The 18,528-nt window shown below is 36.2% G+C and overlaps 1 protein-coding gene across 1 annotated transcript in view; it reads left to right on the forward strand.

The window, feature by feature from the left end:
• c3 (complement component C3) overlaps positions 1 to 13,342 on the forward strand; it is a 91,547-nt gene extending 78,205 nt beyond the window's left edge. The window contains 7 exon segments of the mRNA NM_214521.1: positions 1,326 to 1,397; positions 2,028 to 2,133; positions 5,003 to 5,101; positions 7,097 to 7,180; positions 8,331 to 8,414; positions 9,713 to 9,863; positions 10,824 to 13,342. Coding sequence (NP_999686.1) covers positions 1,326 to 1,397; positions 2,028 to 2,133; positions 5,003 to 5,101; positions 7,097 to 7,180; positions 8,331 to 8,414; positions 9,713 to 9,863; positions 10,824 to 10,965 — 738 coding nt within the window. The 3' untranslated portion in view covers positions 10,966 to 13,342.
• The last annotated feature ends 5,186 nt before the right edge of the window (positions 13,343 to 18,528 follow it).

An 18,528-nucleotide genomic window follows, 5' to 3' on the forward strand; every position in this document is an offset into this window, starting at 1 on the left:
GCCTTTGATGGAGTCCGGGGGCAGAGCCCCCGTAAGCTCTGGGGCTGTAGGCATTTCATTACGGTCAGATGAGCATATTTTGATACCTCATTTGTGCCATTGGCAGGTCACTTATTTTTTCTCTCTCTTTCTTTTTCACTGTAACATACTTTTTTCAAAAAGTGAGGGGGGCGTTCTGCAGACCCTGACATAAAGGCTTCTAAATAAGCATATTTTTTTCCAGACTGTACTTTTGAGAATTTTAATTTTCCAACAAACGCATAAAAAGGTACGACTTACAAAAAATTGAGAAAAAATATTGGAAAATCATGACATTTCAGCAACATTTGTAAATCACTGGTATAGAATAAAAAATACCCTCCCCCCCCCCCCCCCCAGTTCCATCGTTCAGGGGCTCATGAGCTTCTCAACCCTATAACAAAAAACAGACACGCTCTCCCATTCTCTCACAATATGTCCACAATATGCGCGTATCGCTATTATAAAAACCTCCATTGATTTATGTAGGTAGCATGCGCAATGTTTAGGAAATTTAAGTCCTGTTAACTTTCCTTTTCTTTGAATGGAATTTTATACGTAATTTAATTCAGGTTTTTTATTATTTTTATGTTCTTTTGGGTTAAAAATACAAACCATCTTTACTCCTTTACTGCTTTTTTTTTTTTTTTTTTTGGGGGGGGGGGGGGGCAAAAATGCGTTTTGCCACCCCCCCCCCCCCCCCACTTTTTTGTTTGGGGGGACAACTTACCCCCACTTCCGGCGCCTATGATTATTAGTACATAAAATCAACAAGAAATTGCCAATTTGCACATGAAAATAGTGATTAAAAATCTCATCCTGCATTTCCAAGTTACAGACTTCAATTACTATTTGAGATTGCTGTGCATGCGGAGAGCCATTGGAGTGGACGCGTTCTAGTGTTCGATAATGTAGCCCCTTTACCATGACCCATGATCTAGCATTTCTTTCAGATATTTACAACAAAATACACTGGAAATTGTGGATGAGATGTTAAATTGAATTGCACATATATATATATATGTAAAAGTGCAAGATTTCTCAACTCTGACATGACAACGGGTGTTCCAGAATATGTAGGCGTGAAGAAAATGGTATAGGAACGTGAGACATAGCTGTACTTTACAGTTACGTCTCACGCTCCTAGACCATTTTCTTTCACGCCTATATAATATATATATGTATATGTATAAGAAGATTAATGTGAGACTGTGGTACATTTAACATGTTTCATGCCAATCTTGTTCTTTGCTAATTAACTTTATGTAAGCTTTAAATGCATTATTGATATCAACTTCTTTTTCCAGGTGGTGAACGGCAGTGACTTAATTTCTTCGTATGAAGCCAGCTCACGCTCTGTTATCTTTTATTTAGATACGGTAAGGAACATGCCGCATTTTGTCTTTTAGTTTATGTAATACTGTAAAAAAAAATTAAACCTATAATAAATTAAATATATTAACAGTGATGAAGGTCTAAACAGAATGTGATTAAAATCAGCCAAACAAAAATCCTTGTCATTTTTAGAAAGCAATTTGTATAAAAGTTTTCCTCAAGTATATATAACTGTACATGTATATGGCATGAAACACAAGCACATTATGATTTGTGGTTCTATCTTATACATGAAATCTAGGACTTTTGTTTCCAAATTGTTGATGCCTTGAAATAATCGCCTCTTAGATTCCCATTGAAAGATCTGTGTTACATTTTTTCAGCCAAACCTTGCAAAAATTCTATGAATAATTTTTTATTTTTTGTTTTTTTGTAATATTTGTCTCTTAAATTGGTAATGGTGAAAATCTTTGTATCACATTTCCAGGCAAATTTTGCCTGAAATGTAGGAACATTTTCAAATAGTTTCATCACTTTCTTTCTTTCTTTCAAAATCTGTCTCTTAGAATCTGAATGAAAAAGATCAGATGTTTCACTTTTTTAAATCCAAATCTTGCATGATATCTAGTGACATCTTTTCAGCATTTTGTTTCTTTGTAATATTTGTTTCCTAGATTCCGAGTGATGAAGATCTGTGTTTTACTTTTTCTGCCGAATCTGACGTGGTTGTAGGAAATGTGCAAGCAGCTGCTGTACATGTCTACGACTATTATGACCCAGGTAATTCTCTTTCAATACTTTTCGTTATATATTTGAAATTCACAAATGAATAAAGATTTTTTTTGTTGTGCAAAATGTTCATCCTTTTTAAAAATATTTTTAATTGAATCTAAACAGAATCGAAATATAAACAAATAATAGGAGATTCATTACAAATCAAGAGTAACATGATAGACAAATTAGCATCAATCAAAGTAATAAAAGATCAATAAAGCAGGAAAGCAGGCAGCCAAAGAAGAAAATATATTTAAAACCTCCATTTATGAAAATGAGTTGCAAGTCTGTTTTTCTCTTTGCTATACAGTATTTATTACAGATATTTTAATACAAACAGCAATGTAAGCAATGTAAACCTTGAAAGTCAGGGATTTGTAAACCATCCAAAAGTAAATTATTTCCCATGAGTTGTCTTTTGACCCTATCATTGCTATCACTCAATACAAAACTTTTTAAATCTTGTATTTAACTGTCTAAAAAAGAAAAATATAGAAGTTGTGGCAATAATAGGGCCTTTCTAACACAAATCTTCCTATTTGGGGATAAATTTCTTGCGCGTTAACAATTTAAGGTATTTTCAGTGGATATAAGATTTGTCTTTAATTTAGTTAAGGTCAAATAATTGATTTATTTTCAAAGAAAAGTGTTTCTATGCTTCTTCCACTAAAAAAATTGAGAATCCTTCTTGGAGCCAATCCATATTGCTTCTGATTTAATCATATGAAACTTACAGCAAGATTTACAGGAAAGTGTCTCAATCATATCAAATAAATATTTACAAGATTCTTTTAGGCCATCAGTAAAAAATGTGGAATCATCTGCTAACAAACAAATTTTTAATCAATTCCCTTCTTAAATCACAAGGAATATGACCAAGCTTGTCAAAACCATGTCGTCCTGAGACTACAGTTAAAGAGATGGTTCATTGAAATGTGGAAAGTGGACAAATTACACCTCTACAGATTGCTAAGAACATTAACAAAATGAGCAAAGTACTTTTGAAGCCCTCACTGTTCTGAGGAATAAATTAAATGCAATTTTGTTACCCTTTCCTGAACCCACTCACAACGTGAATTGACGGCGTTATTTTACATGCGAAACGATGACGTCACAATATGAACAACCTACTTCACACATTCAGGACAATGTTGGATACCCATTGCAATTTTCAGATATGGGTTAACACTGTTTGTATATTTACCGCCAGTGGCATTTTGAATGAGATACACTGAATAAATGATACTTTCTACAAATGTTTGTTTGATTTTTATATATTTTTTCCGTCACACTTGAGCATAAAAATGTGGAAAATAATCACATATTCTGAGGGCACTTCAGCGTGTATGTGTCTGATCTGGGAAGGCAAAGGACATTTTGCATGCTGACCTAATGACTCTGTGAAGTAAAATAGGTGACAAATTTACATAGAATTGTCCAGATATTCATTACAAAAATGTGTGATTAGGCTGATTAATTTACATTTTTGATAAATTAAGTCGTATAGGACCTGATAAACCGAGAGAAACAGATCAGTCCGGTTCACGATTCACGGCTAGCTTGAGCGCCGGGCTACGGGCTAGGCTGGCTAGTAAGCTGCGCTAGATGTGATGCACGCATAGAGTCAGTGTATTGCACAAAGTCATGCACAGAGTACGCACTCACAGCTACTGTAGCTACGGGAAACTTGAACGCTACATCGACGATATATTCACTTGCTGTTTCAAAGTTATATACCATTTATCTAGACTAACGTCAGATTAAGAACCAAAACCATGCCATGGAGGGGCCTTCTGGAGTATACTCAAGTATGATTCCGTCCATATCTATATTTCCAGGGGATTTTGGTGAAGGTAAACAGCGTTTAATAGGTATAGATGGGTACGGTACTCGAGAGTCAATGCAATACATGTGAATCGCACGCAAAATGCATCTCCACTGTCGTCAATCATTTCAGCTGAGCGGCCCGCTGTTCATATTGTGACGTCACTTCAAAAATCAGCTGACTTACGATGTTTTCGGGGCGTTGAGTGGGTTGATTTTTCGTCAAGTTCAATCAACTTTTATAAATTTCGCTCGAATGTACAAGTTACACAAATGTAATGAATTTACTCAGTGTAATTTTTCGATTGCAATGATACCAAATTCAGTCAAGTTTGTAATCAAGAAACCATCTCTTTAATATCCAAAGCTCAATCCACATGGTTTCTTATTCTTTGTTTTCATTGTTGAACAAGCATATCTTACAGATGCACATTTTCATTAACATTTTAATGGCTACTTGCTCTAGTTTTGCAATTTTTCTTCATCCTTCTAACTTTCTTACGGTTAATGGAATGTGCCCATCAAACTTCAAATCTTGATCTCAGTTATCTTGGTAAAATATAAATTTTCCTTTAATTTGATGTATGTTTTATTAAATTTTAAAGAAAAATTAAGATCAACATTTTGAACAATCCATGGTTGAGTAGGTACTTCTCCTTCCCATCTTTATTCTACTTTTATCTCTTTCTTTCCGTTTTTTTACGTTTTATTGTTAAGGTTTTATTGTTGTTGTTAATTTATGTGCATTATCTTGTTATTGTTTGTTTGCAGGGACCCGATTACAAGCAGATTTCTGCTTCTAAGGGGTCCTAACCATTATATTGTATTTTCATTGTAAATTGTTTTATACTGGTTGAATAAATGAATTGAATTGAAAAAACAATAAAGAGTGCCCGCTTTCTTTTTTCACCCAGTATATACAGTGTCCATTATATTTGCATTTTTTCTGTTCTACATTTATATTTGTTAACATTATAATGTATTATTATTTTATCCATTATCTGCTAAATTAGTTCTTACGGTATATCAAAACTCTTCTATTTGTTTGCAGAGAAATCTTGCACGATATTCTACAAGCCTGGTGATGGCAGTGCCCTCTTGTCGACGCTTTGCTCTGAAAATGAATGTATCTGCTCTGGTGGATCCTTAGGCAAGTATTCAATGTCCAGTTATTTTTTCATTATTTCAGTGTGGTAGATGATGGATTCATGACTAATACACATGTAGCTTTATGACTTTAATTTTTTTTTTTTTAAATATAAACAAAATATGAAGGAAAAAAGCATATCTAATAAACTTTTAAAGCAGCGTTAAAAAAAACAAATAAATAAAATCTGAAAATATAATGCTTCTTTCTTCAACATTGCAAAGTTCAGTTTTGAAACTGAGTTGAAGTACATGTATTCTAGATCAGAACACTCCAATACTTTTCTTTTCTTTCTTGTTTTTACCTGGTACATAAAGGATATCACCAGGGGCGGCTGAGCGACTTCAATGGCTCTTTCTGGAAAAAAGGGAAATCTCAAAGCGAAAATATACAATCTTTTAGACATCAGTATATACCACTACGTCGTGATTACATTATCAGGGATGATTTCAATATATTTGTTTCACTTTATACACCATACAAGATATTGCTTAAGCATCATGCTTTGCGGTTGGATGTGATGGTCTGAAAAATTATTTGCGAGTGAGCGAAGCAAGCAAGGAAAAATGTTATTATTGGTAAGATCACAGTGTGAAAAATTACATCTTATAAAGAGGAAAAAACCCAATCCTGATGGGGTTGTAAGCACATTCTACTAACGGAAACAGGCCTGATAAAAACCGATTTAAATCGGTTTCCCAATTTTTTTTTCTTCTTCCTGATTTAAAAAAAAAAAAAATAATCCAATTTTTTTTTTTTTTTTTTTTCACCAGATTTTTTTTCTTCTTCCCTATTTTATCCTGATTTTCCTGATTTTCCTGATTTTCCTGATTCCCCCCTTATTTTGTCTATTCTTCCCTATTTTGCCCTATTTTTTCCCCAATTTTCTTACTCGAAAGGGGGGAATGTTGTTAGATGCCATTTTTTCCCCGCGAATCCTCTCCTTTTTTTTTACTCACGATGGGCTTGATTGAGGGGAAAACAAAAAAAATTTTTTTTTTTAGTGCTCACTATCACCCCTGTGGAAAACTGAAAAGACCTTTGATAAGTAACATAAGTATATCATCTATAGATGTGTGCAAGCGTAGCGAGCGAGCTTTGGGAGAAATTGCTCTTAGTCGCTCAAAAATTGGGTGCGCGTATAATGATGAGAGGAAAAGGGGACACTTATCAGAAAAGAAAAGGAGCATGTGTCAAAGTACAAAAAGTAATTATTAGAGGTGAAAATGGGGCACTTCTTACACCCTCAAAAAGAGGTACTGACCAGGGATGAAAAAAGTCAGTCATGAGAATAGGAAATGGGCATTTATGAAAAGGGAGTAGGTCCCTTATTAGAAAGGAAAAGGGAAATTATCAGAGGTGAAAATCGCACTTATTGCACCTGAAAAGGGGCAATGACCAGATATGAAAAGGGGCACTTATAAAAAGGAAAATGTGCATTAGTTGAAAGAAAATGGGTATCGATTAGATTTTAAAGGGGCATTTATCGAAGATTGAGGGGGCACTTATCTGAAGTGAAAAGGAGTAACTTCTTGTACCTGAAAAGGGTCATTTACCAGAGAAGGGGGTTAATGAGAAGGGGAAGGGGCTCTTTTTAATGGGGCACTTATCATTAGGAAAAGGGGCACTTATTAGAAAGGAAAAGGGGCACATGTGAAAATATAAGGTGCGCTTATCCAAGCTAAAATGGGGTAGTTATTAAAAGGGGAAGGTGCATTTCTTATTACAAAGGAAAAGGGGCACTTGTCAAAGTAAAAGAGGCACTTGTCAAAGTAAAGGGGGCACTTCTCACAAAGTTAAAGGGGCACTTTTCGGATGCTTGAAAAAGTGGGGGGGGGGGGCACTCAGGAGGGCAACCTCTGGATATCACTGAAGATTAAGACCTGTCCTTAGTAGTGATTTTGTGCATCTTCAAATTGTTTTAGATGATTGCATGACTACTTCATACATGTACATGACTAAAATTAATTCAAATGTTTATGCTTTGTTTTCTTACAGAATACTGCAACATTGATCCATGTCCTGGGCCATATACAAGAATTGACCTGGAAGGAACTGCCTGTGCAAGCCACAGTAGTTATGGTAAATACTAACAATCATAAAGGTATCAAAGTAATTATTATGGTGCCAAGATATATTATGTATTACTATAAATGTAAATTTTCTTCTTGATATTAATATGTGTCTAACTGAATATTTTCAGATTGTCAACCTCTTATTCCTTCCCTCCTGTTGTCTTGTGCCCGTTGTGTGCTGTACCTGTTGTCGATGTGCTGTAGTCTTCTATTATTTCTCATATTTTCTCTTTTCTCCCGTCTTGTCTAGTCTCGTCTCTCGTTTTGTTGTTGTTGTTGTCTGTGTATACACTTCTTGTTTTGTTATACCCCCTTTTCCCTATTGTATTCTTAGGTAGTCACAGATATCTATTCATCATGTTTTATCCGGCTCAGAGGGGACCCTAATAATTACAAGCTCTGCTTTTACCAGGGTCTCCTCGTCTTTCTTTTAGTTAACTTTGTTTTTATCATTGCCATAATTTGTTATTTTGCATTGTAAATGTGTTATGATCCAATGTTATGCTCTGTATGTCATTTGAAAGAAAGACGAATAAAATCTTATCTTATCTTATCTTAAAGTACACGTATGAAATAATACGCAATTCATACATAATAGTTAGTTGGTTACTCAATTTAAGCGCATGTAATATTCAAAGGCATTTCCCACACAGTATACATACATGCATACATATATACATTGTATTATATTATTGTCCTCCTTTTTGGAATTTTTTTACAATTAAGGTTAAAAAATTGTCTGCTGGGAATCCAACCTGGGTCACTGTCTTAAAAGTAAATGCCTTTACTAAACCACTATACCACAGAGATGGGCCAGTGGCTTCGGTGACCTCAGATTCAATTGACCAACAGATTGACGAGTTTTCAAAAAGTTAAATATATTTTTTTTAAATCATAATTTTCTGGCGAAATAGCAGAAACACATCATTATGACATGGAGCGGCAGAAATTATGCTACATCCTTCATAAGGCTAAATAATATCCAAAGTATAAATGTCAAATTACAACTCTTAAGTTAATTCACCGCTTTTGAGTTCTAAATGCATCTGTTTGTGCCCTTACCTTTTGCCAAGTTACATGTGTGCATGCACTGTAAATGTACATCAAACCATGGCAATACAATGTATTTAGATGTTTTACTCTGACTCATCTTTCAGCACTCAAGATCCGGATCGACGAGGTAGAAATAAAAGAAGGCTTCAGGATCTTCAAATTTACCGTCTTGAACCCGATAAAAACGGGTGAGTTTCATTTAAGCTATACTTAACTGATGACAGTATGTAACACAATACAGCAGACAAGAGGACTGGATGCAAGAACCAACAGGGCAGCTAGGGAAGCAGCGAGTTACGGGACCATACTGCTACAGCTGACCTGAGATGGTGCTAGAGGGGATTTTTCGAAAGTGCTTGTAGTGCACTATGCAATATTTCAACCACACATGATGCAGGACATTGCAGAAATTAATTATTACATAACAATGATTGGCTAGTATAGTGGGCTACTTGCTCTAGTTACATGTTGCTCTAGAAAGTACATGTAAAAGCACATTCACATGTAGGTGCATACCCCCAAGGTCCTACATGTAGTCTCTAGTTCTAGGACACCTAGCCCCTGGACATCCAACCCCCCCCCCCCCCCCCCCCCTCCCCGGATAACCACCCCTAGTCAACTACCCCCTAGGGCAACCACCCTCTAGGAAAACTACCCCCTGAGACAACTACCCCCTAGGACAACTTCCCCCCTGACAACTACCTGCCACCCTCCCCAGACAACTACCCCGTACGACAACCATCCTCTAGGACAACTTTTCCCCGGACAACTATCCGGGGGTGGATGTCCAGGGGGTAACAAAAACTATTCATTACATGTACTCATATCCATCTACAAAATATGATATCAAGGTATCTACTCCCAGTTGGAAGGTTGATTGAACCATTTGTCCACACATCTCTTGTTTTCTGCCATCCTAGTACACATTTGTAGTGTCATTCCACTCCAGGACCCGACCTTTAAGAAAGAGTTGCGATTGATCCAAATCAATCGTAAGTCCTCTAATCAATCACAAGTTTGCAGTCCCCCATCCCTTATGTACATAGTCAGGGCCGTAGCCAGAGTTTGATGTTTGGGGGGCACATATATGTAATTTGATCGACGTCCTGGGGAGGGGTCTACAAAAAGTTCAACCGATCTTGGAAATTTTTTTTTTTTTTTTTTTTTTTTGAAGGGGGGGGGGGCACGTGGCTACGTGCCTGTTCATAGTTTGATATTGATCGCAAATAAGTTGTAATTAATATCTACTCTTTATAAGACGGGCCCAGATCTTTATGTTCCCCTCCCAGTTAGTTCCTAGTTTTCCTCTTGGTCTAACTTATTTTTTTTTTTTATACCTCCATGCAATAGGAGATGAAGCTATCCCCCACTTTTAGGTAATATAAGGACAAACTTAACCCACACTTGTGAATTGCTTGATTTTCATGTTAAAAATGCTTTAACTCTTGTTTAAGATACTTATCACTTTTTTACCTTGATGAAATAGGAGATGAAGATGTACCCCATCAGGCACAGAGACAATTGTTCATCAATGAAGGTTGTGACTGTCCTAAGGTCAAGGGTCGTAATATTGGTGGAACCTTTTTGCTTGTTGGCCAGAAGTCACTCAAGTATACCACTGAACAAGGAGAGGAAAGGTACATATATGACGTGAAATATAATATACATGTACAAATATTGACAGCTTTATTGCTATATTCTTACTGACTGGAGAGAGAGGGGGGTAATTTAGATCACCCTTCCCTCTCCCCCCGATAATTCATTGCGAGGTCACGCAACATTTCGTGGTCACATGTTGGTCCGAATTTGAACGAAAATAGAAATTTTGCATATGTTTGTGTACAAAATACCATTTTCCCTAAATTGCCAATTGGGTCTTGTATGCCTTTTTCATGATCTTGTATTTCTTGAAATCTACCAACATACTGGAACATAGCAAATAATAAAAATAGAAGAAATACATGAGAAATAAAATAATAAAATACATGAGAAATTAATAAAATATTAAAATACAAAAGAATTAATTTAAAATCTGAATTTTTTTTCTATACAATATTTTGGACTTTGCTACTCTAAAAACTATTTTAAAAGATTGACCTTCATACCTTGCTTTTTAAACAGAATACCAATAAGTAATGAATATCCCATTTTTCTTGAAAAAACATTATGCAGAGTACTCTTTATTACGTTTGCGTCGATTGGACCTTCCATGGCCGTGATCTTGGTTGCCCCCTCCCCCCCCCCCCCCCCACAAAAAGACATTTTCAAGCCCTTTTGTTTTGAGGGAAGTTCTAAATTAGTATTATCTTTCAAATGCCATTGGAATTTAAACTTTTCATTTTGTTTGGCCTGCAAATGGGACATGGTACCTTTATACATACGTGTATATACTGTACCTATTCCACATTGCTTACAACTAGCCACCACCCCAGCCTTTCCCTGGTGAATCCGCGACGGCATATTCAGTAGTCTCATCTGTGCCTTTGATTAGGCAACTAGATATTGGCACTCTACAACTTTCGTGACTGAGTATGATGAATGTGAAATTTATGGCAAGTATTATTTAATTCTAATTTTACCTTTTTCTTTATGTGTAGATACCGATACGTGTACGGCCCAACTTCTAAGCTGGAATTTTGGCCAGCAACAAGAAAAGAAAGAAATGCAGCGGTATTTGATAAACTGGTAGCATTTGAAGCCCAAATGGCACCTGCAAGCGCTTGTTCCAATGAGAATTAAGTCATCAGTGAAAAGAAAGAGCAAATCATGAGCTTCCTTTTTTTCTTCTTTTTTTTTTGTCGATGTAGAGGTCGATGTAGAGGTGTCTTGGTCTAGTGGATATTAAAGTCACCAAACTTTGAATTGCATGGTTCACAGTTCAAGTCCCGCCTTGGCACTAATGTCCTTTGGCCAGACATTTATCTACATTTGCCACTTCTACCCTAGTTGATGTAAATGGGTACCCGGTAGAATTTTTTCTTTATATGCTTGAGCACCTTAGCATCGTGGTGGCTCAGCTACAGCCGGGGTAATAATGTGATACTTTGTATTAAGGGCAGTAGAGTATATTCATATACATGTAGTAGCTGTTCTATATAAATGGACATGTCATTATTATTTTCTTAATTATTATGTTCCATGCCATTATGACTTTACTCATGCAGATTCGTAAACATTAGTTGGTAGATTATATACTTGTTTTGTATAGTAAGGCCACAGTCAGATGTGAGATGGTCAACCACGACATTTGTTTAAAAAAGGACATATAAAAGGTATTACGTTTCACATTTTCGTATCTTACAACACAGAGGTCAGTGAATATACAACATGTAGGATCTTTATTGCGTGCAGTTGTCATTAATGTATATTTTAATAAACTGTGGCAGCTTTGTTGAGTTGGTTTACCATGGCATATCTGAACAGGCCTTAAGAAATTATGTGTAACTCTGACGACAATCACTTCAAGAGGAAATATTGAATTCTTCTTATCTTTTTTCGTGATAAAAAGGACAAAGAGAAACAAAATAAGGAACGAGCATACAGGTGTACATGTGTTTGAAGGACTTAGTACATATTGATCATTTTTATTAATCAAAGTAGAAAGAGACTAGGCAGTGAAATGTTTGTTTCATCGTACAGACATACATCAGTTTTGGAGGTTTGAGTTTTTACACTTGTTTGACATGTATCTCACAAACCTCTCCATTAGAACCTCCTTTCAATATTACAAAAATATGCAAGAAAATTAAAATTCCTGAAGCACAGGAATACATGTGGAGCTGCAGAGAGCTGCAGATGATTTCACATGTAACCATGAAACAACTACAAAGTCACATAATTTACCAGTACTTTTGATAATTTCCTGTTTGACATTAAATCTCCACATTTTTAGCCTTGCATGTATTGCAGAGTACGATAGTATGATGTACATGTATGGAAATAGCATGTATGTAAACCAATAAAATATGCTGTGTTTTACATGTAGTTCAATCTGTTATGTACTTGTAATTATTGCAGTTCTGACAATGACAATTGTAGATTTTTGGTTGAGGTATAATATTGATAATCGCTTTAATAATCAGGGCCGCTATTCAATTGAATGCAGTATTTTACTCAGTTTTCAGCTATAAAGACAAAATACTAAGCCAAATTTGGTATGCAGTTGAAGACTTCGGCTATTAGTATTTTACCTTTAAGACAGCTCCCTAGGAGACTTGGGCCTATTATTTTGGAGGTCTTGATTGGCAGACATGATGCTATACCGTCTTCATTAGCTGTGCACAATTGTATTAGCTAGCGCGCATTTAATGCGACTACAATGCATGGAGTTAATGGCGTATTGTTGTTGATTGACAATGTGATGTAACAATGCTTATCAGCAAGTACCTTAAAGTCGGCTTACTAAAGTAAAATGCTCAGATAAGATCTAAATACGAGTTAAGACATGTTCCATAGCCAAGCAAACTACTAAGTAAACTACTGACTTAATCCACCAAATGAATTGAATACGGCCCCTGCCTGGTACTTTGAAAATGTTACTTTTGTATGGATTGTTTCTAATGACGAAAAATATGTATCATGTGTATTGCAATGCATGTTCGTGTACACAGTATATGGACAATTGTACATGTATTTAGTAGAAGAGGATATAAAGTTTATGATTGCTTTGAGCGATATTTACATGTAGTAGCTACAGTAGGTTAAAAAATACTTGTATATGCAACATTGTTATTAGATCTTCTGCACATGGAAGATTCAATCATCTGTTGAGAATTGTTATGCAATGAATAAATACAATACCAGTAGTAGCGCCTTGGCAGAATTACTGCTGGTTCAGTTGCTTCTCTTTTTACCAGCATTATATGATCACCACATTTATATATCATTACATAAACTTTGTTTTGGTGCACTATACTTCAGAACATACCGTCGGTTGGGTGACAAAACCTTGTATCTCAATTTTTTGAGATTTTGATTTTTTTGCATAATTTTGTACCTAATGGCCTACAACACCACCTGATAAATCCACGGAACGCCTCCTTCTCGGGTTTTTTCACAAATTCCACACAAACACCCTTAAACTAAACCTTGTAACTTTAACCCCCTTTGAAGCTGCACTGACAAAACCTCGTAACATAAGATACGTAATTCCTTTTCATCGTAACTCACACACGGCCTATCAGTACCGAAGTTAGTGTATAGCGCTTAGAGACTTCGGTGGTAAGCGCTTTATAAGTAACGTTTTTATTATTATTATTATTATTATTATTCAAATCCTCGTAACTCATTCAGAGTTGAAAGTAAGAACTCGTATCTCAATTTGAATACAAACTTGTATCTCAATGTAGATAAACGCAAAAACCTTGTAACTCACTTTCAAATATAAAAACAATTATTTTACTGTATTTCCAACAATTACATTAAAAATTGTATAAATATTCCAGTTTTAAAAAGAAAGGACGGTGTCACAGCACTAAATTTGTTGAGACAGGAAAGTTTTTTCGCTCTCCTGAAAATTCATGATATTTGAGATACAAAGTTTTGTCACCCCACCGACGATACACTGTAGTTGGCTATGCTTTTTATGTTAAAATCAATTTGAACAAACGTTGTTAAGGTTGATAAGAGACCTAGTTTCTCACGTATGTCACCAAAATTGCCCTCAAACCATAGAATGGCCCCTAGCTCTTTCTATTTGCTTCAATCCTGGCAAGTTTTGTCACATATCCAATGCATAACAAACAGTAGTACTCGTAATCAATATGGCATTCTAGGAGCTCTGTCAGTTGCAGAAAAAGAGCTTATTAAATTTGTCTGTATAGAATTTAGATGCCTGTAGTAGCATAAGAAGTTTGACTTTTAAAAACAATTGTAGTGAATAAAGATGTAGTTTGAAGCATATTTACTATGTTACCATGGCTAATTTATTGACTATTTATGTTGTGGTTTTGTTCTGTACGTGATGTGGACTCTGTAGTAAAACAAATGTAGTTGTACTTTTACCAACTAGACAGGAATTCATCACTGCTGACGAATTGGGTGATCTACAGCAACGATAAACATAATCCCTATATATATATATATATACAGTTTGACCCATATTTTATAAGAAATATTTGTTACTGAACATTAGGCAAAAAAAAAAAAATCATTTGGTTGTCCTCAATTGCTTTTCTGGAGTAGGGGCGGGTGGGTGGGCGGATTTTTTTTTTTACGGTATTATTTCTTTCTTTTTTTCTTGAATTTCATTTTTTATGTTTTTTGTGTCTTTTTTTTTCTTTCCTCAATTAAAAAAAAAAAAAATTAACAATTTGTTTTCCATAAAAAAAAAAAAAATCATTCGGATGTCAAGCATTTAAACAAACAAAGTCAATAAAACACTTTAATATGGTAAACAACTAGTTTAATGTAGAATGAATATCAAGACCAACACAGAAAGTATTTTTGGCTTTGAAATACAGCACCTTTTAAATCTCCATTGTATAGCTACTTGCGCCCTCTATATAGCAAACAATGCCTAATCAGTGACCATTGGTCCCTCATGATCCTCTTTATCTTATGTTAACTGAGAGCTGATTTGATGAGATAACCACCTGTCCAGTGACCTTGCAGGGTGGTCTAATCCCTCCTGTAAACTAGTACAGATGGGCTTTAAAATGAGTTTAAGAATGCTCCGAACTTGATTTGAATGAACAGCATTTTGACATAGAAAAATAAAAATGGCAAGTTTAATAAATACAGAATTGCATACTGAAAAGACTAAACTGGCAACAGGACGCATTTTAAACCTTGAAAATGCATAAAATGGTATGTTTGGCATTTTAGATTGCTCCCCCCCCCCCCCCCCAAAGAACAATCAAATGATTTTTTTGGCCTTTTACAAAACACAAATCAAAACAAACAATGGTAGTCTTGACCCCTATTAAAGAAAGAACCTGTGTTATCCGGAAGGATGTCGGGCAATAACATGCAGTGCTATCTGAACACACCGAGTGAATCGTTTACTACATGGGGCTTTCGCCTTTTACAGAGCAAAACCTTTCCAGTGTTATTTACTAAACAAAGCAAAATACCCAGAACTGAAATTAAAGAACGATGCACTTTTAATCAAGTAGTGTGTAAAATGTAGGGCTGCATCTTGACCATAATCATCAATATCCACATTGCCCCTTAAAAAACAATTGCCCCTAATGCCAGCTGGTGGTGATGCAGATTTTCTGCCCCAAAAAAAGTTTTTGCTCATTACGCCATTGCAATAACGGCATAGGACTTGTTGAAAATGTAAACCACTTTCTCACCGAATGTCGGAAGTACATTACAGAAAGAGCTATGTTACTTGCAGAAACTAATTTATCCCATCCACAGCTACTTGAAGCCTATCTGCACTAGTTTGTCCAGGAAGGATTAGACCTCCCTGCAAGGTTATTGACAGGTAGTTATCTCATCAAATCAGCTCTCAATTAACATAAGAAAAAGGGGACCAACAGGTACCGCTTAGGCATTGTTTGCTATATAGAGGGCACAAGTAGCGCAGTCCTGTTTTAAAAGTTTAGAAATAGTTCAATGGTTTATAGTGCTTAGAGACTTGGGTGGTAAGCGCTTTATAACAAAAAGCAATAGTTCACTCATTTAAAGAACAAAGCGGCTTCATAAAAATTCTTAAATTCCATTACCAAGAACATTTTGGATCATAAGTTGTCTTTTCCCACCCATGCAATTTTTTTTTCAGCAATAATGCCTACAATACTTGTAACTAACTTGAACTCTTAATTTTGCTCATAATTTTGGTTCTTGCCCCCAGCATCACATGCTAGCTGGCACTCCCTCACCTATGCCGGAGTGACCTAGGTTTTGAAACCAAAAGTATGCGAAATGAACCTCACTGGTTAGATGGCATGTTGAAAAGGGTGGGGATGAGTGTGAATTAGTACAAATGCGTGGGCATACAGAGGGGATATTCGAGAGTGTGTAGAAATGTATACGCAAGTGCGTACAACTAGGCCGCCTCGTTCCAAATTTATTTATATGATTTTCTCTTAAACTTAAGAGAAAAAAGCAACAACAACAAAACAGATGACATGTAATTGTATGTAATTATGTATATGAATAATTCATAAAATAGTGTGTGGCAAAAAAATAACAAATTTGACTAATTGCCAATCAAAAATCAAATCAAGAAAGAAGAAAGAACCCTATATTGTTATGCATTAGATAAAGTATGAAGACAAAAAGCAGTACAAAACTTTTTATATCAATTTTCAAATGAATTTATTTTCCAATAGTCCTTTTACACACAATTTAGAATGCAATATTAATCATAGACCAGCATGAGACTAATGTATCAGGAAGATATCTCTAACGACTGAAAAACATCCAAAATGAATTTGGTGAACCAACAAAACTCCTTTTTTGGGGGATGACATTTCTGAATTAGCAGTGACCTCTTCATTTACCGATATTATTTATTATGGAAAAAACAACCCCAAATGCGAAACCCAAAGGCTTCTCCATATACCGAAATGCTAGTGTAATTGTGGTAGGCCAGGAGCCAGTCAGTATACTAGACTAATGCCTATTATCTATACTACAAATATATGTTCCTTTAGCTTAATGATATACTATATTGTTGGTGGTAGGTTCTAAATACTAAGGTGACAGTGTCAGGATATGAATGACGATTTGTCTGGATTATCCCTGATTGTATGAACAACTTCAAATTTAATATATTTCAATATTTTTCAATAATTGAATTAAACATTTATCATGTTACGTGTCTACCTAATGTGTAAACTACGATGTTGATTTGTTATTTTTAATGATTTGTATCTTTTTATGTTACCTGCCATGCATGGCCAGCTAGTCAGGTCAAGTCCAGGGCTTTTCTATGTATGTTTCAGTCATAATGACTCTTCATTGCTGAAGTATCAATGAAGTGATGTACCCTAAATCACTGTCTTGTCAAAGGAGTCACACGCTTTGACTGTCTGTTTGGAGCAAGACGGGCGTTATCTTGGTGTTAAAATTTTAACAATTTATGGTATTACTTGTAGAGATAATCCCGATGGCAGCTATCATACAGCTAAACTGGGATGTCCGTGCAACGTGCTGGCATAGTGACGGTGCATGAAATAATTCAAAACAGTGAATGATGTCTATTATTTACAATAAAACGGTGGACGTGCAAGTAAAAACCGAGACGTGGAGTCTACAGTAGCTTGGACCCAACAGGAGGAGGCAACGCTCTGATGATGGGTAGAGCAGCCTCCTGGAAGATGGTCACTGTTGGAGATGTTACTGCAGCAGTTGATAGGTGGTTCCACATCCAGATGGTGCGAGGATAGAAGGAGTACTTAAAGCTATCAATGGAAGCTGGGGGTACTGCATACTTCAGAGGGTGATCATTTCTGCCCAGATATGTAGCTGGGATAATGTAAGTGGGAAAAGGCATGTTGAGTTGATGATGGTGCATCTTGTAAAACAAGGTGGACTGTGCAAGAAGCCTGCGGTTGTGAAGGGTATCCCATCCCAGTTTGTTGACAAGTGCTGTGACTGATGTTATTCTCCGGTAGTCTTGGTATACAAAACGGGCGGCAGCTCGCTGTACTTTCTCAAGACTTTGTATTGATGTCAGAGTCCGAGGGTTCCAAGCTTCACTGCAATACTCAAGTTGAGGACGAACAAGCATTGTGTAGGCTTTGGATTTGATGTTCTTGGTGCACGGTGATAGAATTCTGCGTAGAAGGCCAAGGGTTCTATTGCCTTTCTGGGTGGCGAGTTTACATTGGGTGTTCCATTTAAGGTCATGGGTAATCGTGACACCAAGATACTTGTATTGTTTTACTCGAGGAATTGACTCATTTAGTAGGGTGTAGTCCACTGTGACGGGGTGCTTCTTGTTTGTGATTGACAATATAGCACACTTCTTGATGTTGAATCCCATCAGCCATTTAGTAGACCAGTCTGCAAGAACATGGAGATCTTCTTGCAGTATATGAGTGTCAGAGGGAGGGTCGATACGCCGATAGATGACACTGTCATCTGCAAATAGACGCATTGTGGACTTGATGTTGAGTTTGATGTCATTGATGTACAGCAGGAAAAGTACGGGGCCGATGACAGAACCCTGCGGTACTCCTGAAGTAACAGGCATCCATGCTGAGCGAGCACAATTGACGACGACAGCTTGATGTCTATTCGCTAGGAGTGACATAGTCCAGCGGAGAGAGTCTCCCCTGATTCCGTAGTAATGTAGTTTGGATCTAAGGTGTGGATGTGGTACGCGATCAAACGCTTTTTGGAAGT

Source organism: Strongylocentrotus purpuratus, unplaced genomic scaffold (genome assembly GCF_000002235.5).
Source record: "Strongylocentrotus purpuratus isolate Spur 01 unplaced genomic scaffold, Spur_5.0 spur5_scaffold_4, whole genome shotgun sequence".
NCBI classification, from domain to species: domain Eukaryota; kingdom Metazoa; phylum Echinodermata; class Echinoidea; order Camarodonta; family Strongylocentrotidae; genus Strongylocentrotus; species Strongylocentrotus purpuratus.